Source organism: Phaethon aethereus, assembly GCF_964289735.1.
Source record: "Phaethon aethereus genome assembly, chromosome: 3".
Lineage (NCBI taxonomy): Eukaryota > Metazoa > Chordata > Aves > Phaethontiformes > Phaethontidae > Phaethon > Phaethon aethereus.
The window spans coordinates 11541718-11567886 of record NC_138576.1 but is presented as its reverse complement, the minus strand read 5'-3'; the positions used below and the strand labels follow the sequence as shown (position 1 = coordinate 11567886).

Below are 26169 nucleotides of genomic sequence, written 5' to 3'. Positions count from 1 at the left end.
TTCCTAAGTGCACAGCTGCATCTAGCACTAGATTGAGTTTCTGTCTAGCTTTGACACATAGCCTCCCTGCAGCTGGTGAGGTTTTAACTTCTCCCGTCTCAGCCTCTCAGTTACCAAACTGCCTGAGGGCTTCTTTGACACCAAATTTGAAATTCAAGGCAGGTTCAGCTAGAAGGTGCCGCATGCAAGTGTTCAGACAAGCCTAAGTCTCATCAGCTGTAACTTCTGTAGAAGGAGGACAAAAGACAATGCTCTGTGAAGAGGGATTTGATGTGGACCAAATGGTACTTTTTCTTCTTGTCAGGTGTATGTGCACTGCTTGGTGGCAGCCTGCTCTCCTGCCGACACACCACTCGGCAGCCCCTGCAGAGGATGGTGCAGCTCAAGCAGGGAGAGCAAGGGTAGGTGTTCAGGAGAAAAAGAGCCATTGCAAAGCACTCCTGACCTGATGTTTTTAAGGGATTCAGGACTTCTGGTTTTGGCATCTGGAATACCTATAACATTACTTTTATCTCATACTTTAATACATTAGCACTTAATGTACAGCATGTATGTATTCCTGAAAAACTACACAAACACACTGTGTATCGTTCTCAGCCTTTCCAGGTCACCATTCAGCCAGTCTCCAGGGCTACATACTCGCTGGACCAGTCTGGATTGTTGATCCAGATCTAAGATGACCAAGTAAACTGAGTTCGGTAAGAATACCAGGCCCTGTGTACTCACCTGTAGAGGTGACCGTGCTCTGCGGCACAAGCAGTGCATAGCCTGTCCTTCAAGACCTTAGAACAGTAAGTTCTGGGACAAGAACTGGGGAACAGGCAGGGTTTGCAGCCTCCTGGTCTAAGCTTGAGCCTGTAAGAGAGGGATGAAGGAAAGCTACCTGCCAAGACAAACACAGGTGGCATGGCTCTGGAGAAGATGCCAGCAGTAGTGCAGGGCATGTTGGAGTTGGGATGTAGCAGGCACTTTTGAAACCAGATGTTATTCCAACAGGTTTTCAACCGGACTGCCCCCAGCAGTCATCATCGTTCAGCTGAAAGAAAATGGATCCAAAATTTTAAAAAACAAACGCTCAGGCACAAATCACTGCCATATTCCAAATGCTTTGTAAGGGTCCAAATCCCCCAAATCGTTAGGGTTTATCCTACAGCTTCATCTGCCTTTAGAGAACCAGAGCTACTCAGCTGTGTGCTCCAGCCTCGCTCCTCACTTCACCGTGCGTGTGTCTCCAACAGCACCTGAAGGCTCTGCTGTGCTGGCTGCTTTCTAAATGGCACAACTAGGCACAGGAGCTACCTTTTTCAGTGACCACCAGAATTACCTTGCCTGAAGCGAAAAGACCAGACTGTGGGACTCAGGACAGCACTACAGCACTGGAAAATGCTCGGGTCTGCTAAGAGGATTAGTAAATGTTGTAACCTCCTGCCTCTCTGAAGTGGCTACAAAAGAAAACTTAACAGAAAATAACCCAAGGCTGCAAAATAAGACTTGTTTCTTCCAGCTGTTGAAATATGGACTTGCAGATCACTAAAATTATTCCAGCCCTGATTATGGCTGCTTCTTGTAATATTCCATAAAGTGACTGCCAATCCTCCCATGTGAATGTAAAGTGCAAATCTGAAAAGTCAAATAAAAATACATTAAAAATAATGTAAGTGCAGATCATCTCCTTGCTAATGTGCAACAGCAACCATCTGGTATACCAACACTGGCTTCAAAGAGCCAAGCAATCTGCTACTTAGGGCCTCTTCCACATGCAAGATAACAGTGCACTTTTTTTTCCCCATCAATGCAGATTTTTGCCTATAACACTACATTGACCTGAGCTTCTTGGAAATCTATTAGCTCCTCACTTTCCTCTCACCTGCCAAGGTATGGAAAAGGCTAATTCTACAAAATGGGAGAAGATGGATGCTCTAACATGAGTAAAAAGGACAACTCACCTGGTATTTTTTTTTCTGTGGCCACATAAAACATTTTTTAAAGAGAATAAAAATTAGAAGGGTTATTCCTACAGATCAAGGGTGAACCAGGCGCATGACCACCTGTAACCACTTGGGATGTGCCTACACTGGAACTGAAGGTGTACCCGCAGCACGAGTGGGTGCTCAACAGCAATGAAGAAGGGGCAGTTGCACCGATGCCGGCTAATAACGCGCCGGAGTGCAGTCTCCGGTGGGTTTGCACAGTTCGTACAGCTTGTGTCTTCACAGGCTGGCTCGGTTACGTACGCTGATTAGTGCATATACGTGGCACGCTTCCCAAAAGCTGCAGTCATGCCTGTGGTGATTGCTGAATAAATGTAGTCTTAAAGCTGCATCTACGGAAGGACTAAGTTTTGTAAAAAGGAACAGGAGGGTACTGGGATCTCAAGACCTCCTTCAGCAGCAGCCTGGGAGATGCCTTCCTCTCCGCCGTATGAGCAGTGCACTCTACTGTCCGGAGCTAACACTGCAGAGTCAAGCGAGCCTACTGCTCCCACACATTTTTCAAGAAAGCCCATTCCCCATTTTTAATATTAACAGTAACAAACTCATCAGTTTAGGTGAACTTTCTGTTAATCGAAAAAGCAGTCGAGGTTAAATCACTAAATGCTAGCTTTTCTTTTCGCAGCGCTCACGGGAACTAGCGCTTAGTTCTACACAGATGAGCATCAGGTCTGGTGTTGCGTCACTAAGGTTCACTCGCTTTGCAGTCTTGCAGAGTAGATTCAGGTACACTTGTCTGCAGCAAGTGGGATATCCCAGGTCTTTCCCTTTTGCCCTGGAAAGCCAGGAAGGGATCCAGCATCCACTCACCACCCGGCAGATGGGGAGACCTTTCTCTTCCAGATACATTGGGAGGGAAAGGGAGAAGGTCAGACAGACCTGCATTCCCATTTCAACAGGCATTTCAGGTTTCCACATCCTCACAGATCAGCGGAATTCCACATCTTTGGTTTCCCCCTCCTACCTTGATTGCTGTTCATGGCAGATGATGTTTTTTACACTGAATCACACAAGCGTGCTAGGGTTAGCATTCATTGTTTAGCTTGGAGGGTGTCTTTGCCAAGCTATGATTCAGCCATGCTATTGCACGGTGTATTGCTCTGCATTTAGGCTCTCCTGGGATTACTCCCTCCTCTCAGGTGTTGCAGATGGAACTTCAGCACTTAACTCATGTCCTAGATTACAGTTTTCAGGCCTCCTTAAATTCTTTCTTGCATTAGGCTTTCAGGAACCACTCTGGTCATACCACTACAGCTGAACAAGCCTTCGTTATTCAGCCAATGTGGAGAAAAGGAAGGTGCGAGAGAGATGTTAAATGCACAGACACAGGCACACAGGAGTCCCCCCATACAAGCCTGCAAAGCACTGAACTTTGGATCAGCCTTTTCCACAGTAATAGGAGTTAGGCTGAAACGTACTGTTGTGATGTCTATGACAGGGTTGGACCAGCTGTTCTTGTTGGGAGATGAAGATATCCTCAGGTCCATTTCACATGCTTATTGTACAATACAGACATGAATGGTGAAAAACCTGATCATCATGGGCTGTAGGAAGCGATGCTGTGGACTGCATCCAATCCCTCCCTGATCACGGACTAAAGGGATCCTAGAAGGAAAACCTTGGAAACAGTTAATCTTCAGAAACAGACTAGAGTCCAACTCAAATGATCACAACATGCTGCAAGGTGAGCCTCCACCTTGACCAGATCTCAAAAAAGAGATTAAAAAAATAAAAAGCAACCAGCCCTTCCATCATGCCTGAAAGCCACAGTCTGAGGTTGAATCTGTTCTACTGATACAGCCTCTGCCTCTATTAAAAGGATCAGGCAGACCAACAATCATCTGCTAACACAAAAAAAATATAGAATATTATCCTTCTACTAGCAATCTTCAGTTTTGAACATTGTTTTTTCCTCTTTCTGAACCCTTCCCTTTCTGATAGTCAGGGGAGAACACGACCTGCATAACTGAGCTTTATTGATACAAAGGCATTCATCTGGCACAAAATTTGAATAGTGCACCTTTCACTACTAATTTACTTTTTACCAGGGTTACCTACCAAACGGGATGGTGCACAGTGCAATCCTCAGTTGTAACAGCCAAAGTTTTTCAGGTTTTTAACACTGACTTACCTCTGCTGTCCACTCGGAGGGAAAGCACGTGGAAGAGGAACATATTCTGGCCACTTGGTGACCTAGCCCGTTCCCCTCCACGTGACGCAGTTTTCCCTTCAGAATGGCTCTCCTTGTTCCCCAGGCTGCATCTCACACTAAATGTATATGAAACACTTCTCATACTGCTCCATGCCCTGCTAACCTGGGATTTTGTCATCTTTTCCTACCTTTCTACAAAAGCAAGGAAGAGGCCTTGCAACACTGCTGAGGGTGTGACAACTCCTCCTCCTGTGGTTCAGTAGAAGGACAAACAGGGTGCTAGGGAAAAGCATCGAGTGATGATGTTATTCTTTGCCTTGTTCTCTGAACAGGTAAGATCTTAGAGACTGTTATTCCAGATACTGAAGAAAAAACCCAACATTCTCTAATGTATTGAGAAAACCACATATTTTTTGTAAGTTTAGAGGTAAATCACCAGGTGAGAACACTGTTACTCATTGCCACATTAATCCCAGCTATGAGGAACCAACTAAATGACAGGGCTGCCAGTGAAGGAAAGAGTCAAGGGCTTTTGGAGAGTAGGTTTATAGGTAGGAAACCTTGGGAAAGCAGCTGTGAATTATTCACGTCTGAAACATTTCTGGCCAGAGTAAAGAACCAGTCGATGTATGCTAGCAGCAACCACCTGTTGGACTCGCCGGTACAGCGCCAGGACTTTGACTAGCCAATGTTTCACGAGGGCGATGGAGCGGGCAGACAGGATTGACCCAGACGCTCTACAGAGGTTTATAACGTTCAAGCAGAGACAACCCCTAAAGCCCGGTGAAGGTGTAAAGCCACACTACCTCTGCACAGCAAAGCATCCAAAGCACACAACCCCTGCTCCTTTTACAAGTTGAGAGGTTGTCTGAATTTCATGTGGAAACACTACATAAAAAGAATTTTACTGCTCTCCATTAGACTTTTAATTCTTACACGCAGGAATACTTGCAGGGCAATAGGAGTTACTAAACACATTCTCCTCTTCAGGTTGTTTTTTTTCATTGATAACGGTGGTTTATACCCTTTTGACAGGCCTGAGTGAAAGAACACCACACAATACTATTATTTCAGACTGAAAACCCCAATTAGTCTTGTGATGCAAAGCCAGAGAACTGACTCGTGCACATAAAGGGGAATATGTGTGCGAGAATCTTACTGGCCAAAATTATTGGCTTGCAATAATTCCAAATTATGCCAAAATGCACCATGGCAGTGCATCTTTTCACAGGAGAGAGAAGGAAATACTGTGGAGAATCGTGCTAAATTTGCTCCCAGTCCAGTGAGATATTTCTGTGCCAACATTGAATGCATTAGAAGTAATTGAGCAACATTCACAAACCAACACAAGCTGGGAGGTAGGAGGGGTATTACTAGCACCTTTATTTTCTAAAATACTAATTTGCTGTTAATCTTTTGATTTTTATCTGCATCCTGTCATTTAAAGTGTTCTGTGCAGAACCACATCTGTGATATCTCCTTTCAAAGCAAAACTTCATAGGTTATATTCAACTGTTCATACAATCTCGTGTAATTTTCTTGGCATGGTAAATCAGGAACAAGCTTAGTTCTAGCCCACCTTCTCACCATCAACCAGGAGTTGGCAAGATTTCTCAATTTTTGAGACTCAGGAAACATGCCAAGTCATTAAATTATCAGGTTTTTTTGGAGATGAACACTAAGATATAAAAATTGAAGCAAAGCATGTGCTTAATACACCCAGGAAAGTCCAAAATTAAACTTTTGGAAAAAAATGGCCATTGTTATGACATCACAGCCTGCTTTCCAAACTGTAAAAGGTTACATCCCGCGATCATGCATCATATTTATGTAACTTCAAACTTGCTGCTGTCAAGTGTCATGGAGCATGACAGGTAAACGCAGAATTTTCTCAGACCCATGCTCCAAATCTGCTCATTGTGGCTGTTGCAGAGTTTCATCCCAAAGCTCAAGGCAATCTCTGTAAGGTTGCTGGGGTAGATGTTCAGAGGCCCAAGTCTCTTCTCATGACTTACCCCAAAGGGTCCCATCATCTTCAGTAAGCCCTGCACTTGTGCAGGCTCCAGGACCACCCATGGAGGAACTCGCCGTAAGAAGCAGAACTGCCATTAGCATAATTTATTAAAAAAGAAAAATCCTCATGCTCACGTGGGCAATGAAAGAATATTTCTTTTACTAGAACTTGTATTGCTAAGAATATGCAAGGGTGTTTCTGTGGATGATTTACAGATTTCAGCAATGGTCCCTCCTATCATGTAAGAAATGAAGTTGCCTGGGTATTCACAGCCAGTTCAGTCAGACAGATTTCAGATCCTATTTTTCAAGCAATTGGCCTTTTCAATAAGAAGGAGAAAGCCACAGTTCCTACTGTGAATAGCCCAACTACATCCGCTACCATAAGCTCTTGACAGACGACGACAAGATAAAAAGTACATGTTCATTTTTATTCATTCAATTATTAATCCGTTCAATACTTACAATGGGATTACAAAAAATAAGTATGCTCTGCTCCTACCTGTTTACATAATGTAAAACTACCTCTGGGAGTGAATGAACTTAAGACGGACCAAATGCTTATACGACATTCCTCCTGCAAGGTACAGATGGTGTTACCTAAAAAGATGTTACTGGTTTTGTTAAGTGCTTCTTAATACAGAAACACTCTGATGTGAAAAGAGAATCAGCTATCACAGCATCTCAAAGATACCACCTTGTAATTAACAACTGCACTTTTAGCTTAAATCAAATTTACATTTAAATGTGGACAAACACTACCATTATTAAATCACTGTACTTCTCATAGGCTTCAATCTTAAATGTTTTATATGGTGTGATTTTTCTTCCCCGTGAAAGATTGTTTAAAACAATCTGTGGAAGAGTACAGACACAGTTTTAAGAAGAGAACTACAGACTTCAGTTGCTATTACTGAGCTTCCAACACCTTTATGAAGTACTTCTGTACAAATCTGTACAAGTATCTCACATAGAACACTCTGCTTTTCCTCAACACTAACAATATACAAAAATAGCTTATTCTTCAATCATGATCCATTTTTAACTTATTTATCCAAGAATAAGGTTTCTTCAGTAGGGCATAACAGATATAAATGATTTTGTGTTTCATCCATCAATGACAAAAATTACACCAGTGTTTACCAAAAACGTTTTCACACCACTAGCTGCGTTTTCAATAACCCCGTTTTCGTTTTTCTTCTTTATCAAGAATAGCCTGTTTTAGACTCAGTGCAGCATCTTCAAACTGGGGGTTTAACTCTAATACTTTCCTGAAATCTTTCATGGCCTCATCAAAGCACCCTGTCCCAAGAAAAAAGAAAGAATGAATTAATTCTCTCTCTGTAACTGCTCAAACTCACAAACCACAACTGAAGAATGACACCTATGCTTTCACTAACAAAAGTAGCAGCTGTGTTTACTGCACCCACTACATTTGGATTCTCCAGGGGTCCAAATGGGAGCCAAAAGTCTTCAGAGCAAGAACCCGAGTGCCTATTTTTGAACCTAAAACGGGCTTAAGGCCCAATTCTGCCAGCTTACTCCAAGAGAAGGAGCCAACAGGCCTTCTCTTGGCTTCAACAGTGCCCAACACTCAAGCACCGAGGTAATAGCCAGGGGTGCCTTAAACCTGGAACGCAGGCATACTGCTTCCCAGCTGATGCCCGTTCTCCCAGTGCTCTCTCTGGTCCCTCAGCTTCTGCGTCTTGACTTTGCAATGGCCAAGCTCCAACGAAAGGAACAGGGGTGTCATTTTCTTACAGCATGTTCAACACTTGGGCCTCAAATTCCCCAGAAGTGGCTGACAGCCCACTGCAAGCTCAGGATGCTGTGCTCACTGTGGCTGCACCTGCTGAAGAGACGCTCTCTCTTAGGTTTAATGGCAATGTTTGGATTCCACTCCATCTCACCCCTAATGCAAATTTTTCCTCAACTGAAACTGCAACTTTCCCCGTTTCTCCCGGAACAGGATCATTTCAAACGACACAGCAGCACATCTGCAAACACGGATCGTCGGGCCGGCTCGTGCCTGCAACGTCCTGCGATTCCTTGAGAAAACCGGGCTCCCCCCGCTGCCGGTCCCTCCGCCTGTCAGACGGCGGCAACTGCCTCGTGAGCGCGCCGCGCCGCGCAGGGCTGCCCCGGGTCGCCCGGGGAAAGGGCTCCGGGCCAGCCGGCGCTGCCGTGACCGGCGAGGCGGCGACACGCGGCGCGGCCCGTACCCAGCCTGTAGAGCACCAGGCCCCGGTTGTAGTAGGGCACCTCGAAGCCGGGCTGGCACTCGATGGCGGCCGTGTAGTCCTCCATGGCGGCGGCGAACTCCACCCGAAGGTACTTGATCTGGCCCCGGTTGTTGAGGGCCGTGGCGAGGTCGCGGCCGGCGCTGCGCGGGGACAGAGCGAGAGCAACCGTTACAGCGGGCCCCGCGCCTCCCCCTCCCCCCTGCCCACCTCCCGGCACGTACCCTGCGGGGGCGGGGCCTGCGGCGGGCCCCGCGCACCGGGCGATGAAGCGGCTGTAGAGCTCCTCCGCCGCCTCCAGCCGCCGCGCCGCCAGCTGCGCCTGCGCGGCCGCCAGCAGCGGCGCCCCGCCGCCCGCCGCCTCCCGCTCCATGGCAGCGCCGCCGCGGAGTGACGCCACGCGGGGCGGGCGCGGCCGTACGTCACCGGGAAGGCAGCGGCCGGAAGGGAATCCGAGGGCCTGCGGGAGCCGTGGACCGGGCTGACAAAGGGCTCTGCCCCTTGTACCCGCCCCTTCCGCCCCCCGCCGCGGATGCTGCTGGTGGAGCGCGGAATGACATGAGTGGCACAGTCCTCTAATACACATTTCTACGAAGGAAAAAGAAGTTCGAAAACGAGGACAGAAAAAAAGTAATACTTTAGTACTATTTAATATCTCGGACACAAAACGGGTTCATTCTTGCCTAACCCAGGTGTAACCGAAAGGCACTATTTGCCCTGGGAGAGGGCGCAGAAGCGGCGTCACGCTTGCCTCTTGGAAAGGAGCATGCAACGCGAACGTCAAGGGTCATGGCTGCTGCCAGGCACTGGCTGGCCTAGTGGAAAGCTCGTAGCGTGGAGAAAGGACCTGCAGCATTTCCAGAGCAGAGGCTCAAACCCAGCAGTAAAAGAGAGCAGCTACGTAAAGTAGCGTTCCTTAAACCTTGGTGTATGACAAGAACGACAGTTCGTCTCTTGAAATCTGTTCAACATGTAAGCTGCTCTCTTCAAGCTACTTAAAAAAAATAGCTCGCTACCAGATGGCAGTTTGAAGGTTGATAGAGGTTTCCTTAACTGGTTGAAGACAGCACCCAAGCTGAAGAACCCAGATGCAGGCTTAGGGCACGGACTGCTAAATGTTTGCAAGCGCTTTATTGCTACAGTGGGCGTAAATACACTTTGGCAGAAGAAAACAGCACAACTTATACCTAAGCTGGTACTATCGCTCCAGTAAAACAGCAGTGGAAAAACACATAAAATGTTATTATCACAAATACTGTGGCATTATTTCAACTCTGGAATTACTTCCTTCAAAAAATGTGAGTTTTGAAAAAAACAGTAATTTCCTATGGAAATTAAAAAAACAAATAAATGGAGCTTGCGCAGAGTAAAACACATTAAGATGAACCTACATTCAATTTGCATCATTTTGAAACTAGGCTCAATTTACAGTTAGAAAAGAATGCTTTTACCGTAAAACTTTGAAGTAACAACAACGACGAAGCATCTAACACAGTCTTTTCTTCACATAAATGGAACCAGTAAACGTTTCTCTTGGGGGTTTTCTGGGGTTTTTTAAAAAGTGTTTCTCTAATAGTGGCAATATCTGTTACAATACAGTACCTGAGTTGTATTTTAAAATAATAGTACATCAGTAACATTTTAGAGGATATTTCCAGGAGACATAACAGGTATGAGGATGAACAGTCCTTTATCCCCTGCTATGCTGTACTGTGGCACAGAGGACAGAAGTTACAATTGCTTGCTTCTTTCGCTTTCATACAGTGCTTACATACACTGCACATCCAGAATCGATACTCCAGGATAGGGTCTCCTGTTGCAACACATACAAGAAGTTTCCCATCTCCACTACTTAAAAAAAAGAAGAGAAGAGTAAATAGAGCTGAAAGAGCAAAAACATAGTTTTAAAATAGCAGTGAAGACCTGTTTTGTAGAAATTTGCAAAACAGCATAAATACCTCAGTGTATGCCTACAGCTTGTTACAAAACTGGTGATGCTGATGTGTAAAATACTGCTTCTCTATTCAGATGTGCACCACTTTTTGATTAGAAATTAAATCATGTAACATTTCACTGTTAACGTAGCCAAGTATGTAAATCTTCACATAACAAAATGCACACCCCCAGAACCATATAGTCAACAAATCAGGACCAGCGGATGTAAAAGATTAAGTGAAAAGAAGCAGTGAAGGCCATACAAAGGTAAGGTCCAATTAGACACTAGCACTACTATTACATTTATTCCTCTGAAGAGTCAAAATGAAAACCACTAGTGAGATTCAGTACATCTGCACAGGAAAATCAAGGAAGACTGGTAAAAATCCTATTCATTAAAAAGAAAATTGATTCGCAATCAACTTCTGTACTCGCAAATTCCATGCTGTTAGCAGGAAACATGCGTCAAAGGCACCATTGTGGGTACAGCCACTCCAAGGACTTAGCCCCTGAGCATGCCCTTCATGTTCTAACTCACTTGACATACTCATCTTCTCACACCATGTAGATTTAGGTAATTCACAGGACACTGGAGACTTACTGTTTAATAATGGTTAAACATTCACTTCTTGACATTTGCATCACACCACAAAAATTTTACCGATGCAAACAGCAAACAGTAACATTATTACTTTAATGGCACATGACACCTTATCAAAGCCACTAAAAGTCTTGTGCTCTGTCCACATGCATTTCAAATTAAGATGAAGTTACATCTTTATGCCCAGCTCAAATACAGTCAGTGTCTATTCTCCCAAATAAGAGTGTTGTATTACCCTTTCTGCAAACTGGCTAACACCTGCATCATTCTTGCCCAATGATTTAAGCAGCAAAGCACTTAATTAACTTGGTCACACAAAACCCAAAATAGATACAATAGCAGAAAAAAGTGCTACTGTTATTACAGTATCATATAAGTATAAACCCACCTCTCAAGAACATCATCCAGATCAGATTTTTTGTTGTACTTTGGACAATGTCTCGTGAATATCTCTAGAGCAAGGTCTTCATACTGTTGTCTCTGTTCTGGCCTAAGGGTTTCCAAGGACTCTAGTTTAACAAAGGCTTTTGAACAAATATCAAATGCTCTATTTGCACATGCACAGAGTGCCAAAAGGGAATAGATTTCAACTGCAGGGATAATGTCTTCATAATCTCGCAAATGAAGAGCTAAGAAATGAAAACAAACAAACAAAAAAACACCAAGGAAATTACTACGTCATCTGAGAAGTGTAAGCATCTGTATGAAATACTTGCTGATAGTAGACAGTATTAATCTTACAAATTGGACACAATGAACCAAAGTCTTTTCATTGACATGACTGAAGAATGCATGGTTTAACACTTTTTTAAAATAAATAAAAATAAGGAGATTTGATTGGGAAATTGAAGTTTCTTTTTAAGACCTTTGGGGTTTTTTTAAACATGTTAGAAGTATGTGAAATGGACCAGCATTACTTGGACAAAGTATAGGGTACTATTTGCTTCTCTAACTCCCACAAATTTTTTATGAAGCTCTACAAGGAGGTCTGATGTGAATTCCGGCATGCCTTATAACTTAAAGAAAGAAACAAAACAGTCAACAGATCATCTACAGAGATTGTGCAATTTAACCAGGTAATATTTGGTAAGTTAGATTTGCATTGTCTCCAACAAGATACTTTCCAGGTATCTTGACTGCAGCCATATTCAGTTCATTTCGTTTTAAATTCCATGGATCTAGCAAGAATAGAAAAATGTGCCAACTATAAATGAAATTACATGCTGTGCAGGCCTCTAAAATTAGAACCGTTTCTTTACAGAGTTAAAAATGAAGTCCTACCTGTTTTAAGTGCTGCATCTACAGAACCTTTATAGAGCTGTCTTTGTGCAAGTATGAAAAAATGGTAAGCCTCAGCTCCTCGCCAAGCATTGTCTGCAAAGCGATTAGTTGAAGAAAGAACATCATCTTCTAGCAAACCAGCCAAAGCTGAAGCAGTCTGAAAACAAAGCAGTATCACAAGTAATTTTTATACAAAACAGATACAGCAGGAAATTGGGATATATGAAAAGAATCTTTCTGTACTTGGTGATTACAGCACTGTCTGTGTTAACTAGGGAAAATATAAATACATGGACCTAAAGTGAACATTGTTAGGTATTTTATACAGTGCATAGCAGAACATATGGTGCAGATTTTCAAATATAAATATCATATACATGTGTACAAATATATTCTGTGCACATCTGTGGACTGGTTCGTAGTTTGGCTTAATACTGCATTTCAACACCAGATCTCTTAAAACTTTGCTTAAACCATTTCATTTGTGCATATGAAGATTAAAGTGTGAGCAGAAAAAAAAAATTCTTCCACTTGCTTCCCCCATACCTGGAGCCATCTCCCTGCTAAATTGTAGCCAACATAGCTTAATCTAATCACAGATATCTCTTTGGGATTGATACTTAACTCCTCAATGACAGGAAAGTGAGAGTCTTGCAGGAAAAAAAAAAAAATCTGGAGTTTCCGAGTATGATTTTCATTGATATAGTGAAAATGTTAAGAAAAGTACATTAAACTTAGGAAGAAAAATATCTATTAATACATATGATGTAGATGTTTTAAAATAATACTTTAAACAATAGGTTTTCATGGAAAACTTGCTTAACTGTTCTTAACTTGCTTTTCCTGTTCCCAGCAGGAAAAAAGTGTTATTAAAAAAACATAATAGCCTCACTTGAAGATAGCTTGCTTTATTCTGTCTAGGTAGCACATACCAGAATTCAGAAAGAAAAAAAGAGAGAAAAAAAAAATAGACACTCTACCTCTGAACCTTTTCCTTTAACTTTTCCCCTTTGTGCATTTTGCATTTGTTCATGGCACTGTTCTATAAGTAGGGCTGATAATACATAAAGCTTTTTAACTCGCAAAGGCTTTGTCCTTTTCTTTGCCTCTTCATCCGCAATCTTAAAAAACAAAACCAATTAAATTAATGTAGATTTAAAAAAAAAAAATATTAGAAGAGTCGCTTCATTCTGTTGGACAATTGCATACTTGTACAAACGTTGGAAATCATGCCAAAAAACTATTCTGCATTTGAATGTAGTAATTTAGACTGCAAACAGAACAATAAATGAAAATGTCAAAGTGAAGAATGCACATTATTCTATATTTATTTAGCTAACAAGTATATAAAGCCAGATTTTTGGGAAGGATAAACCAGTGTAACCATGTATAAGTCTATTGACTTGATATAAAAACAAACTAAAAAATAGTGATTTTTAAACACTGGAGTTACATAGCTTTCAATAAGGCTGGTGGTTTTCCTGGAAAAGAAGAATGGCTTTGGAAAGTAACACACATTTATGTTTGGCTTTTTTTTTTTTTACTATAAATATTTGCTGTAGAAATTATGCATCACTCTCACAGACTTTACAAGCTATGTACAGAAATCTCTGCAGCCAAACAAAATCTAAGCAACATCTGTATCTTAAAAGCACACCACAGCAGTTTCTAATTGAAGGTACCAATCTAAATGAAGTTAATGACATTTCAATTTTTAAAAATAAAGGAGATGATAAAACTAATCCACACAACATGCAAAATAATGTGGATGTTGCACCCAGGCCAGTCTGCTATACTCCTTTAATAGTCAATGCAGGGCAACATGACCTTTTCTGAGGTGCAGTTCGAATCACTCTGAAGTGAAAGTCTCAAAATAAATCTGATGTCTTGTGTCCTGGAAGCCTCCTGTCCACTGGCTACAGAGGACATTCAGGGTAACTGTTTCAGAGAGAGATACGTGAACTGAGGAGTTGGATTCATCTTTGTGGTATCTGCTTATTGCCTGGTCATTGTTAATGCTAAAATAACCACAAGAAAATAAAGAGTAGCATGGAAATAATAAGAGCGAGTCCCAAAAACCCAGTTATTTGACATAAAAATAAAACCTGCAATACCTTGAACATGAGCTTAGCAGCTTCAAAGAAATAATTGGCTTTACGATAGAGTTCTATAGCATCAAGGATTTTATTCTTTTCCAGTAAATGACTTGCATATCTCGCTAACAAGGATCCAATCTCTTTCATATTGTGATTTTTAGCCAGCTCCACAGCTTTATTCCACTAGAAATGAAAGCAGACAATTACCAACCTCATTTTTTTAAATATATTCTCAGAACAAGCTGGTTATCCATGAATAGTCTGCAACGTTTGTGTGCAATACTTCATCACCATTTAGAACTGGGCTACTATAAAATTAAAGTAAAAAGCAAGAGAATACAAATGCTAACATCATTGCCAATCATGTGATACAGGAGGCCTGTGAAACAAATGCTGGACCTCTGTCCAAAACCACATACAAAGCAGTTGCTTCTGCTTTGGTAAAAGCTTTGCGAAATCACTTCATTGCTGCTCATAGCTGTACACATGGGTTTCAACACTTCTGATATTACTAAAACTCAAACTCTCAAAAGCATGCCTAAAAGAGGACTTCAGCCCATGAGCTTAAGGCACAGACAATAACACCCTTCTATACACCTCATTTTGGCTGTGAATTTTCCTGATCCTCAACAGTCTGGCTACTGTATTTGCCACAGACCAAGTTTGGGAGGACTGAGAAACTTAACTGAATCTCATACCTAATAGCCCTTCAGATCTATAAACTAGGAAATTGTTCACGTAAAGACAGCACTAGCCAGTCCTGCTATTCCCATACATCAAGTTCCTCATAGCCGTCCTCAGTTTCTCTCTTTGTGTTGACACAAATGCTTGCACAGGTAAGTCAGAAGGGGCAACGGCTCTAGCTCTAAACCTACAGATTATTCTTCAGATCAGTTCTTTTCCTGCTACATCCTAACGCTGCCACTAATACGTTTGCATCTGTCCAAGGAAGGAGGGGGAATGTGGAAAATGAGCAGCCAGCAGCTCTCTAGTTTTCCTGCCATTCCATCAGGAGACAGCAGAGCCTGGCTCTACAAAGGCCACCAATGTCTGTATGCTGAGCATGCTTACGACACACATGCAGAAGCAGCACTGCCACATGTAGCTCTGTCCCTCCAATGATCTAATCCTAATTTCAGATAACTGGCTTTAGCACTGAAGTATGAATTTTAGAGAAATCATGACGCATCATCAGACACTTAACAAGGTCTTGTATTTAATTGGGCATTAGCACAGAAAACTCACTGTTAAGTTGGTATCGGTAAAGCAGATTATCTACTGCTATTTTACCTGGTTGAGATGTACACAGGTATCTACCGCATCCTTTGGTCGATTACATTTCAGAAAGGCTGACACAGCTTGTTCACACATCCCCACTCTTACAAACATATAAGCTATATCCTGTAAAAAGCATCAGCACCATGTTAAATTCACTTTCAGATTTTTAGTATGTTGTGTAGCAACTGCAATACTATTATATTCTTGTTTAATTTAGTTCCAAGAAGTTGAGGGAAACGTGTTGTTTGCTTCATGGATTATGTGAAGACAACACGCACTGCTATAACTCTTTAGAACAGTGTGCTACTTTCACACACTGCTTCTAAATTAAAAAAAGAAAGCTATTTACAAAATTTTCTTTCAAATCATACCAGAAGGACTGTGCTCTTACTATTTAGAGTATTTAATGAAACCTCACTAAAGAGGTTAAAAAGAAACTGCTATGTCTCACTTTGTTCAAACAACTGCAAATGGCATTAAATGAGCATGTTTTGCATTTTTCAAGCATTTTGGATTAATCAATTATATCGTAGTTTTAAATTAGCTATTACTTAGTAGGTCACTTCAGACTACACCACCTACTTTCCCTCCTTTCAGCAGAGTATCTTCAATTTTCATTGTACATTAGTGCTCCCACCAGAGCTACCACGTAAGAAGTTAAACCAGGGAGAGTAACCAGGAAGAATTTGGGGCAAAAAAATGCCAGTGCAGACTAGACGACAAAATGAAAGCTAAAGTAAGTGTCCAGCCATGAGGAGTGACTTCTCAGTGAAGCATAGCTATTTTAGAGAGAAATGCCACAATCTGGGGAGGGAAGCAGTGAATTATGACTTAGCCATGTGGCCATCAAGCGTGATGAATAATCGTGTCTTTCTGGGGAACCTGGACAATCAGGGCAAGGAAGAATGATGGGGTATGAAAACAACAGTAACATTTGAGATCAATACCAAAGTAACACTATTATGCTTAAGTGAGTAGGTCATACTTTCTCTCTCTCTTTCTTAACCTTCGCAAGATGGGAAATTTTAAATAAATAGTTGAGCATAGGACAATGAAAATAAAGGAACTTTTTGCTTACAGGGAGCAATTTATTATTCTCTGGAAGTGAGTTAGCTAGATTCTCCAGTCCTTGGTAGTCCTCTAGCATGTAGTAACATTCAGCCAAACGTTCCTGGTTTCGTCCTTGTACATAATACTGTACAGCATTTAACCTAATAAGAAAAAAAAAATGGTGGCTACTGATATATAAACACAAGTGAAGCTTCTTATTGTGTAAGCCTTTTGCATTTGTAAATTTAAAATGACATTACTTTAAATAGGTAAGTTTGCTTGAGAGTGCTTTTGTAGCTAGAATTTCATTGTTTTTCTAAAATGTACTAAAAGTTTTAGTTTTCAGAGGTCGTTATATTGAAGTAGTAGCAAGATTGAGTCTCTGACTAGCATAAGGTTAGGAAGTCAAGGAATATTAAAACTGTATTCCCACATCTGCACAGATCATGGCTGATAATGGACAACAACTTAAAACTAAACTTTCAGAAAAGGGCTTTACTGTTGTGCCTCCATATTTTAAAATGCAAGCACTAAGATCTCCAAGACCATTCTCCAAAAGTTACCTAAAGCAGCTAAAAATCAACTTTCAAAATCTCATCACAAGTTTTCAACTGCTTTGGGACCTAAATTCTGTGATAATACAGTTTAGGTAATTGTAATACATAGTGGAGCTGTGGAACTCTATGAGACAGAGTGTTTTGGATGCTACAAGTTTACATGGGCTTAGAAGGCAACAAGAAAAGTTCATGAAAGAAAATGTCTCTGCAAGTTACTAACTATGAAGATGTCACTTCCGTCTCAGCAAATACCTGACTGCAAAACACATTCTGGAGAAATACTATAACATGCATGCACTGTTGTTAAAATCTTCCTTGGGTGCCCAGTTTGGGCAATAGCTTGAGACAGATCCGGGTCAGAGAGAACTCTGGATATTTTCAAATATTTGTGGGTTTAAGCATTCTTGAATTTGTGGGTAGTTTTGAAATTCACTGATGTTTAATAATTCTCTCATTTTTTTTTTTAACTGATTTTTTTTTTCTTTAATACTTTCTATACCCAGCCTAATAACAACTGTATAGGTATTTCTCTCCCCGTCCCCCTCCTTTGAAGCAAACAGACATCTGGCAAAACTGAGATTTTTAGCACCTTCATTCTTAAGATAGCTGATCAACAGCTCTCTGTTTAAAGGTACATGCAGTGATAGAACCATAAAGGTCTGAGGTAAATCTCATCATTCCACAATTATCCCATGTATTGCATCGTGACTTTCCTGACATCTGTCCCTCCTCATAAATTAAGTCTTGTCATCAGTTTTATCATTTTCTTTGTAATTTTCTTCTTACTAGGTCCTCTGCAGAACATACCATTTCTGGCGATCTGCAAAATAATCTCCAATAGCATTGTGTGCTTGTTCAAGAAGGGCGTCATCTGAGTCACCTGAGCCAGTTTTCAAGAGCTGCAATACTCGAAACCAATCTCCCAGTTTTATCCGTAGTCCAATGGCAAGATCTCTAATATAAACAGAAAACAGCAGGAAAAAGTCAAAGAACAATAAAATAGCTAATAAAAATCTTGAGAAAAGCATCCAAAAGTACTTTCATGATCATAACCCACATCGCAGTTATCACAATGATCCTGGATAGCTCATTTACAATTTAAACCGTATTCCATAAAAGCAAATGGTCAGATAGCTCACAGGTTACGTCATACATATGTACTTCCCTATTAGCCATACTCCTGTGTGAGGAGTTAAATGAGCAGCTGGCGAGAAGTTGGGCTGATGCTATTTCAGGTTTCCTCTTATTCTTCATACCACTCCTATCTTTCACTGTTGACCGCTACAATAGATGGCGGCAGCTGCAGAAGGGAGATGAGGGCAAAGGCCAAGGAGCAAAGAATATGAATAATGAAGGCTAAAGCTGAGATGTAATAAAATGGATTTCAGAGACTTATCCTCCAGATTCCAGATGACTTTGGATGAAGGAAAAAGGACTCAGTAGTAGTCTTTCCTTTTTATTATTCATGCATACATATGACCAACCGTGCGTCTGTTTGGCACGTTTTTTCCACCATATAGAATAATTCTATATTACATCATGCAGAAATAATTCTGCAGGTGCATAATAAATAACTGGGAGACATATATCTACACGTCTTTTAAAAATGCCGTAAACTTACAAGTCAGTTAAGGAAGGCAACAGCGAGTCAGCGCAGTCAGCTAAATAAGAGCATCTATCTAAAAAAAATAAAATTGTACTTGAAAAATAGATTTATTTCAGCCTGATTTCTGGTAGGTCCTTATTGAGATTTTTCTACCAGTGAGGAGACACATAATGTCAATACAGAATTCCCATATTCTTGTAGCTGGAGAATAAGATGCTCTGCTGTTGAAGAAACCAGTAAAAAAAGTAAGTCTTTGACTTCTGCAATCCTATAATCACCAAATTTCTCTTCAGCCACGTGGAAGGGAATATGCCGTATCTAATAATCGGTGTTGCAGTGCAACTGAAGTGCTTATGAGGTAGTCCCTGTCTCCAAACCAGCATACTTCCATGGGCTAATTAATTGTGTACAAGAAAGTTTTTCCATTACCAGGCTCTAACATGCATCTCTCCCCAGCTCCTGCCTCCCCACCCCCATCTTACTGGCAAAGAGGAGGGTTTCTCATTCTTACAGCATGAAAGAAGAAATAATTTTTTCTCCATCATTCCCTTCTTTTTTTCATGGCTCCATTAATCAAAGCTTAAAAATTTCACATGTGCATAAGTGATTCATGCTTCTCCATGTTTGAGCACCACCTACAGGCTACATTGTACAACTGCTGCTTATTATTTCTTATTATCCTTTTACAGTAAAGGCCGTGCTCTAGCTAATCACTTAGCATTAATTTATATTTCCAAGTAATATTGTAATTTTGCTTTGTTTGTTTTCATTCCTGAGCAAAAATTCTATTGATTGGTCCACAATTTCATCCAGAGTCCTTTCTGTCTCTCCAGAGATTACAGTTCATTAAAAACTGTTGTTTGTGTATGTAATTGGAAAGAATGTGTGCTTGGCTACTAGCTAAGAGCAACAGTACATAAATTAAACATTAGTTAAGATTGTTTGTTTGTATTTTTGGAATCTCAGTTGAAATACTGACAAAATACTTGCAAAAACACCTATGAAACACAGCACTACGTAGGGCAGCTGAGGTTTTGCAAACAGTTTGGAATGCGCTGATTTACATACAGCATTGGTTATTTATGGATACAACAAAATTCTCGCCATCTGATCCTCTTCTGTCTTTCCAAAAACCAGTAAAGAGTCTTCAGTGCTAAAACAGCCATTCCTTATTAAGGCAAACAATTTTTTTTCTCCATACTTTTTTCTTTATTTGCTGCTAAGATGACTATATGCAATTACCTTCTGTCCATATCCAGATACATTCTTTCAGCTTCTTCAAACTTGCTAAAATAGGCTGCCACTTCTGCTTGCTTCATCGACTCACTCTGCAGGTTGCCTAGACGTTTCACAAATTTAATACCTTGATAATCTTTGCAACGTACAAAAGCTTGTTCAGCAGTCTGCAGATCCAGCTTCTGAAGAGCAGCTTCAGCCAGGAGACGCCTGTGTGAAAAACAAACATGACAAATGGCAAAGCAGCTATAAACTAAATTAAATGAAGATCAGTTTAACTAGTCATTTTTTAAAGAACATATACAAGTTACTGCAATTGTATAGTTTACTAACTAATCTCAATTCAGTTGTATGTTTGTCACAGGACATTCTGTGATCTACCCAGTACTTGTGGAGGGAAAGATGTTCAAATAACTGCTAATATTCTTTTGTTCAGCTGTTCAGATGGACACTGGCTTGGAAGGAATGGGCAGGGTTTGAGTATTACAGTTGTCCTATGTGAAATATGTCGCTGGTCTCAATGCAGTTATCTCATAGAATCATGGAATGGTTTGGGTTGGAAGGGACCTTAAAGATCATCTAGTTCCACCTCTATGCCACGGGCAGGGACACCTTCCACTAGACCAGGTTGCTCAAAGCCCCATCCAACCTGATAATATAAATTTGCCATCAGGAATAAGTTATCCTTCTAATCTATCTGGATGTTACTTGTCCAGTTAGGACAGCAGTGTGGGAGAACAGGGCAGATTGGGAAACCTTGTACTGGTACTGCCCCATTGGTTAGTTCTGCAAATAGAGAATTTCTACTTTCAGGCCAACCTACGTCCATCAGGTGCTTGAATGAGCTCCAGTATTTTCTGCAAAAATAAGGCTATGTAAATTTTGACTGGCTTATTGACATCATGAAACAAAGTCAGTGCAGCAGGGCACTGACAAAATGAATAATATTATTGCTGTATTCAGTGACCTAAGCCATGCTTAGGCAGTATCTACTCAGTATTTTTGAATCAATTTGAGAAGGTTAGTATCACTTCAACACAAGTACTCATCACTGACATTAATGAAACCAGGAGAAAAACAGTATGGCAAATTTAATCAATCTGCAAGACATATCATCCCGTTAATTGCATTCTAGCAGTAAGGGCACAGTCCTTAAAAAACTAATAGTCATTTTATTTTGAATAAATAGATCATACTAAAAAAAGGCATGAACGACTTCAAAACTCCAAGAATCTTCAGCTAGTTCAAGCCAGTAGTAAAATAAAGACTTGCAAACCTAACTTTTACCCTACATACTCAAACTAATAAAATTACAGTGCTATTACAGAAACTTTCAACATGTAGCCATAAAATACTGTTTTTCAGAATCTACATTCTAGAGATGAAAGCACAACTGGATAGGAAAGAATGCTTTTTGGGACAAACTTTCAAAGCAAGTTGTCTTGGCCAGTCTTTCAGCAATTCTAAATTCCCATCTGAACTGTCAGAATCAACAGAGAACTCTCAACCCCCCTTGATGAAAGCCAAACATCCAATACTGCAAGAAATCAGTTAGCTTCAAAACAGAGCCAAAATTATGAAAGATAGGCAGAGATAGAGAAACAATCTCCAGAGAGTTAAAGAGAATTGGCATCATTCAACAAGTTACTTGTCAATGAAGTTTTAGTTTCTGCTACCAACTTTTCATTAAGTTATCTACTGAGGCATTTACTCTTCCAGCCCTTACAACATGGGATATTAAATTTCCAGAACTCCTGTTTTCACAGGTTTACTCTTACATGTTCACTGTGCAGGCTTTTCAAGTTTAGTTTAACACCCAAGTCCATGTTTAGTTTAATCATGCCAACCTCTTTTCTTAGATTACTTCTTAGAGGCTGCATCATAACGTGATTAACGTACCCACCCCTTCTCATTTTGTCCTTTATGGCCTGTCCAAAATGCTACAATGGTAGTCAACTGCTCTTATCTTGTTATCATTCTAATGTGTTCCCTCTACTGGGTTTTAAGCTCTTTTTCATCAAGGTTCACTATAAAATAAATTAATTAATTAATACCTTCTCAACTTATGACCAGTTTGAATTTTAATGTAACCAATTTAAAGTCAGCCTTCTGTCAGCTTTTTCATTTCCTTTAGATTCGCCCCTAAAAGCAGGGAGCACTACATTTGGGGCTTATACAGCATAGAGCAAAAAGGTTTCCTGAGCCTGTACCCTATACCCACTACCGTGACACACACAGCATGCCTTCCATTCTAGGTACTACAACATTAATAAAATCACAGAGTTCCAATTCAACAACAGTCCACTTTTTTGGCTTCAAGAACTAGGAGCCCGGGGAAGCAGTGGCCCCAAGTTCTTTTTTACGATGGCTGCTGAGGGGTCTTGAACACTTGTTCAGCATCTCCTGAAACACAAATTCTCTAATGCCTAGGAACAAAAAACCTCACTTTCTTACATTCTGGGAAATCATGAACACCACACAGCTTGAAACTGCCCAAACACACCAATTGCAAAAGAGGTGGGGAGCCAGTCTAGCAGGGGACTGCGAGGCTCTCTTTGGGCCTTCCCTCAATGCTATAATACTCCTTTGGAGATGATTCAGCCCAATGAAGAGATGTTCTCAATTAGAATAGCAGCCCTTCAGATCGCAGCTGAGCACTGTTTGCTTTTTCCCTCCCCTCCCGCCTTTTTTTCTGAAGCAATTCTGTTTAAAGTGTATACTGCTTTGGCTAGTTTTGATTTGAGGTTTTGTACTTTAATACTAGATCTGTCTGAACAGGAAAAGAATACAAAAGAACACAAATTTCAACAAAATTGGCTTATAAAGAGATTTTACCAAAGTCTGGGATGTGGATTGTCTTCTATGAATTGGGAAGATTCCTCAATGCCAACTTTTTCAATCAATGCTCGACTGTCTCGTAATGACCGAATCTCGAAATTGATGATGTAATCTTTGTTGGGATGTTCAGGATTCTAACATAATGGATAAAGAAACATAATTTTATTCCATGTCACCATAGGTACCCACTGGTACCTATGTATACCATAGGTATCTACTGTTTAAGTTATTCAGACACCAACTTTTCCTACAAAATAAAATTAATTATACTTACCTTTAATATTTCATCCAGAAGAACAGATTTGATTTCTAAATCTTCGAAGTTGCAAATATATCCAGAAGTTTGTACAGGTTCCTTAAAGTTAAATAAGTTACAAAGGAATCAAGTTGTATTCTGTCTGATTGAACCCTAACCAGATCTGTTAGGTATACATAAAGAGACTTTCTTCTTTACCAAACAAGGATTTAATTGCATTTCCAACAGGAAACAAATACTAAAATCATTAACATTATTGATAATTCCATATACACAGACATAATTAAAAATCCTCATGTTTTCTATAACTAAATTATGAGAAAGAGATAAAGGAACACCTGCCAATATTTAGATTCAACTGAACTGTGTTTTACAAATATCTTTACTAAAATTGTGTTTATATTTTCCAAAGCATATAAAAAATGTGCTCCTGAAAATATCTTGTACATTTAAGAAAAATATGACAGCATTTTTATCTTTCCAGGACTGATAGTTCATTTTACTTATTTGTTCCTAAACACTCCTACATTAGAGCTGACAAGATTTTGAGATTTCCAGAAGCAAGTTTATTTATATAAACACTTGCCTAGTTAAATGGTAAGCACAAGAACAATACTATTCAACATAGAGCATTAACTTACAAGCCAACTTGCAAAATGAGTACTTTACATATATTAATATTTACCTCCGGATCCAAGTTTCTGAAAACATACATTCTTGTTTTCTCCATCATTGCAAACAAATCTGGGTTATCTTTGGCCCATTTCATATCCCAGACATCTTTGCGTTCCAGTTTCAGCTGCTCGCCTATCACTTGCTGTCCTGTACTGTCTACTACTCGTGTATCCAATTCAAAGAAAGTCAAAATACCTGAAAGGTCTATGATAGCAACACGACTACAGAAAAACAAAGGAAGAAAAAAAAAAAGACAGCTAAATAACACCGTTCAAAGTTGTAAATCTGAAATAGTTCCCTAAACTGGCATACTCAGGCCAAATTTCCCTTCTAATCTAACACCAGTATAATTCCATAGATTCAGTGGGATGCATGTGATTTTCATTTACCTGTACAGCAGAGGCCAGAGGCACAGAAAGAAGTTTTTCATCTGCTCCTACAGGATCTGGCCCTGCAAAGGTTCTGAAATATGCCCGGTTTTCATCCAGCATTTTTAAGATCCTTAGTACTTCAGATATCAAGTTGAGTAAATTGTAGGTTTTGCCCCTCACAAAACTTTTCTTGACAGAGCCTAAAATTAACAACTGAGCAGAACTGTTTTTCATTATTTACTAGAAGGCAATGAAGCAGATTCTTAAATTAAGAAGACACTGCAGTGATGCAGACTGTTAATCTTGAAAACAGGATTTCTTATATTTCTACAAAGGGTATTCTTTAGTTTTTTTCCAGACAATATGAATTATAATTCAGTTAATCTTTGAAGTATATGGGAAAAATACAATTTCTAAAGGGTTACATTTGAATATTTCTAGTTACATAGGTCTTCAGTGAATCATAGTAGCCTGTATTTACTACAGTGCCATTTTAAAAGCATTTCTAAATATTGAAAGATATTTAGACACCCTTCATCTCTATTAAGATTTCATAAGCAATTTAGAAAATTAACTTCAAAACGCTTATGGATCTGAGCCTTTTTCACTAGCACAAAGTTGTTTAGGAAGGAAACAGCTTGGGTTCAAAACAAAATCAATGCAGCTCTGACTAGATCACATTGCCTTTTAAATAAAGCAATGATTTTTTGTCTATACCTAAAAAGGTTAGCAATCTACACACGCATCTATTTTGAAGTGATTAAAATTGTCTTACAAATTCTCTTTAGTCAGTATATTTTTGCCTTTTCTGCCAAGACTCCTGTGCTCTCTCTTGCAAAAAAAGCATCTGTTAAGTGGAAAGCAACTTGAGTATTGGCACAGCTGAAGCTTAGGAAAACGAGTCTTGCTAGAAGCATTGCCACCAGCTACAGCTTGTAGCAATGGAAAATTAACATGGAATGAACAAAGTTTCCAGGCATTAGAAGGACATAGAAATAGAAAGAAGCCTTAGGGATATAAAATTCCAGGTTATGACATAATTTTGTCAATTCCTGTCATCATCACAGGAAGCTTATGTTTGGTTCACCTAATGAAACAGGTATTTTCATGTATATGTTTCCTTAAACTTCCCACACACACCCTAAAGAGTTTAAAATATGAGAGTGCTTTATTAACACAGTCTCTCAGAGAAATCTGATGACTGGCCAAATGTAATTAATTAATAATTAATAAATGGCTAAGCAAATATTAATAACAACTACAATTAATAGTTTATATTAAAATATAATTACTTTAATCTATAAAGTAAAAATTAGTATATAATTATAATAGAATCATGGAATTCATAGAATTAGTATTTTCACAAACTGTAGTGGTTTATTTTAAAATCGGATACCTGCGTTAGAAGCAGGTCTGTAACTTACCTGGAGTTGCAATTCAAAGACAGCTGATACGCGCGACAGTTCAGGGTATACTTCTGTACCATAACAACACTAGGAAGACTGTATCTCTGAATAGTGCCAGATTCTCTTCCCTAGAGAAAAACAATGCTTGCTTATTGAGAGATCTTTTTCTATCAATAAACTCTTTCAAAAGGTTTTATTTATATGCTGTTCTAGACAAAAGAGGTTTTGGATAAGTGACAGAGCAGAAGTGGAGAGTGGGAATCTCATCATCCTGAAAGTTCCAAATTTTGCTGTTTAAACAAGATACTTTCTTAAAATGTGAAAATTTGCAGGTCTGCTTAAATCAGAAATGTTAAAATGAACAGCTGTAGTCCACACACAGCACACCGAACAGTTTCAGGAGCCCAGCAATTCCCCGTGAACCTTCAGACATGGTCTACATAACAAAAAACAGTGAAAAGATCCCTGTCCCATGCTGGTAAAACCACTCAAACAGTGCCATATGACAGTACCAGCTCGGTTCTGAAAGCATTATAGCTGTGCTCAGGTAGTGCTGTCTGCATGCTAACAAGTGTCACCAATTACTT

The 26169-nt window shown here is 40.0% G+C and overlaps 2 protein-coding genes across 2 annotated transcripts in view; both read right to left on the bottom strand.

Moving 5' to 3' along the window:
- Positions 1-7227: 7227 nt before the first annotated feature.
- On the bottom strand, positions 7228-8769 carry TTC32 (tetratricopeptide repeat domain 32; the record flags this gene model as incomplete). Its single annotated transcript, XM_081998001.1, has 2 exons — positions 7228-7458; positions 8379-8769. 2 exons carry the CDS (start codon positions 8767-8769, stop codon positions 7331-7333), a joined length of 519 nt encoding a protein of 172 aa, XP_081854127.1. The 3' UTR covers positions 7228-7330.
- A 1327-nt stretch (positions 8770-10096) lies between these two features.
- Positions 10097-26169, bottom strand: part of WDR35 (WD repeat domain 35) — a gene marked incomplete at both ends in the record, with an annotated part of 45905 nt that continues 29832 nt past the window's right edge. The window contains 13 exons of the mRNA XM_081998660.1: positions 10097-10244; positions 11321-11561; positions 12214-12370; positions 13194-13334; positions 14328-14492; positions 15600-15710; positions 16666-16798; positions 18002-18148; positions 20043-20246; positions 22872-23008; positions 23149-23229; positions 23816-24026; positions 25601-25710. Of these exons, the coding sequence (XP_081854786.1) occupies positions 10097-10244; positions 11321-11561; positions 12214-12370; positions 13194-13334; positions 14328-14492; positions 15600-15710; positions 16666-16798; positions 18002-18148; positions 20043-20246; positions 22872-23008; positions 23149-23229; positions 23816-24026; positions 25601-25710 (1986 nt within the window). The remainder of the gene's footprint in view (positions 10245-11320; positions 11562-12213; positions 12371-13193; positions 13335-14327; positions 14493-15599; positions 15711-16665; positions 16799-18001; positions 18149-20042; positions 20247-22871; positions 23009-23148; positions 23230-23815; positions 24027-25600; positions 25711-26169) is intronic.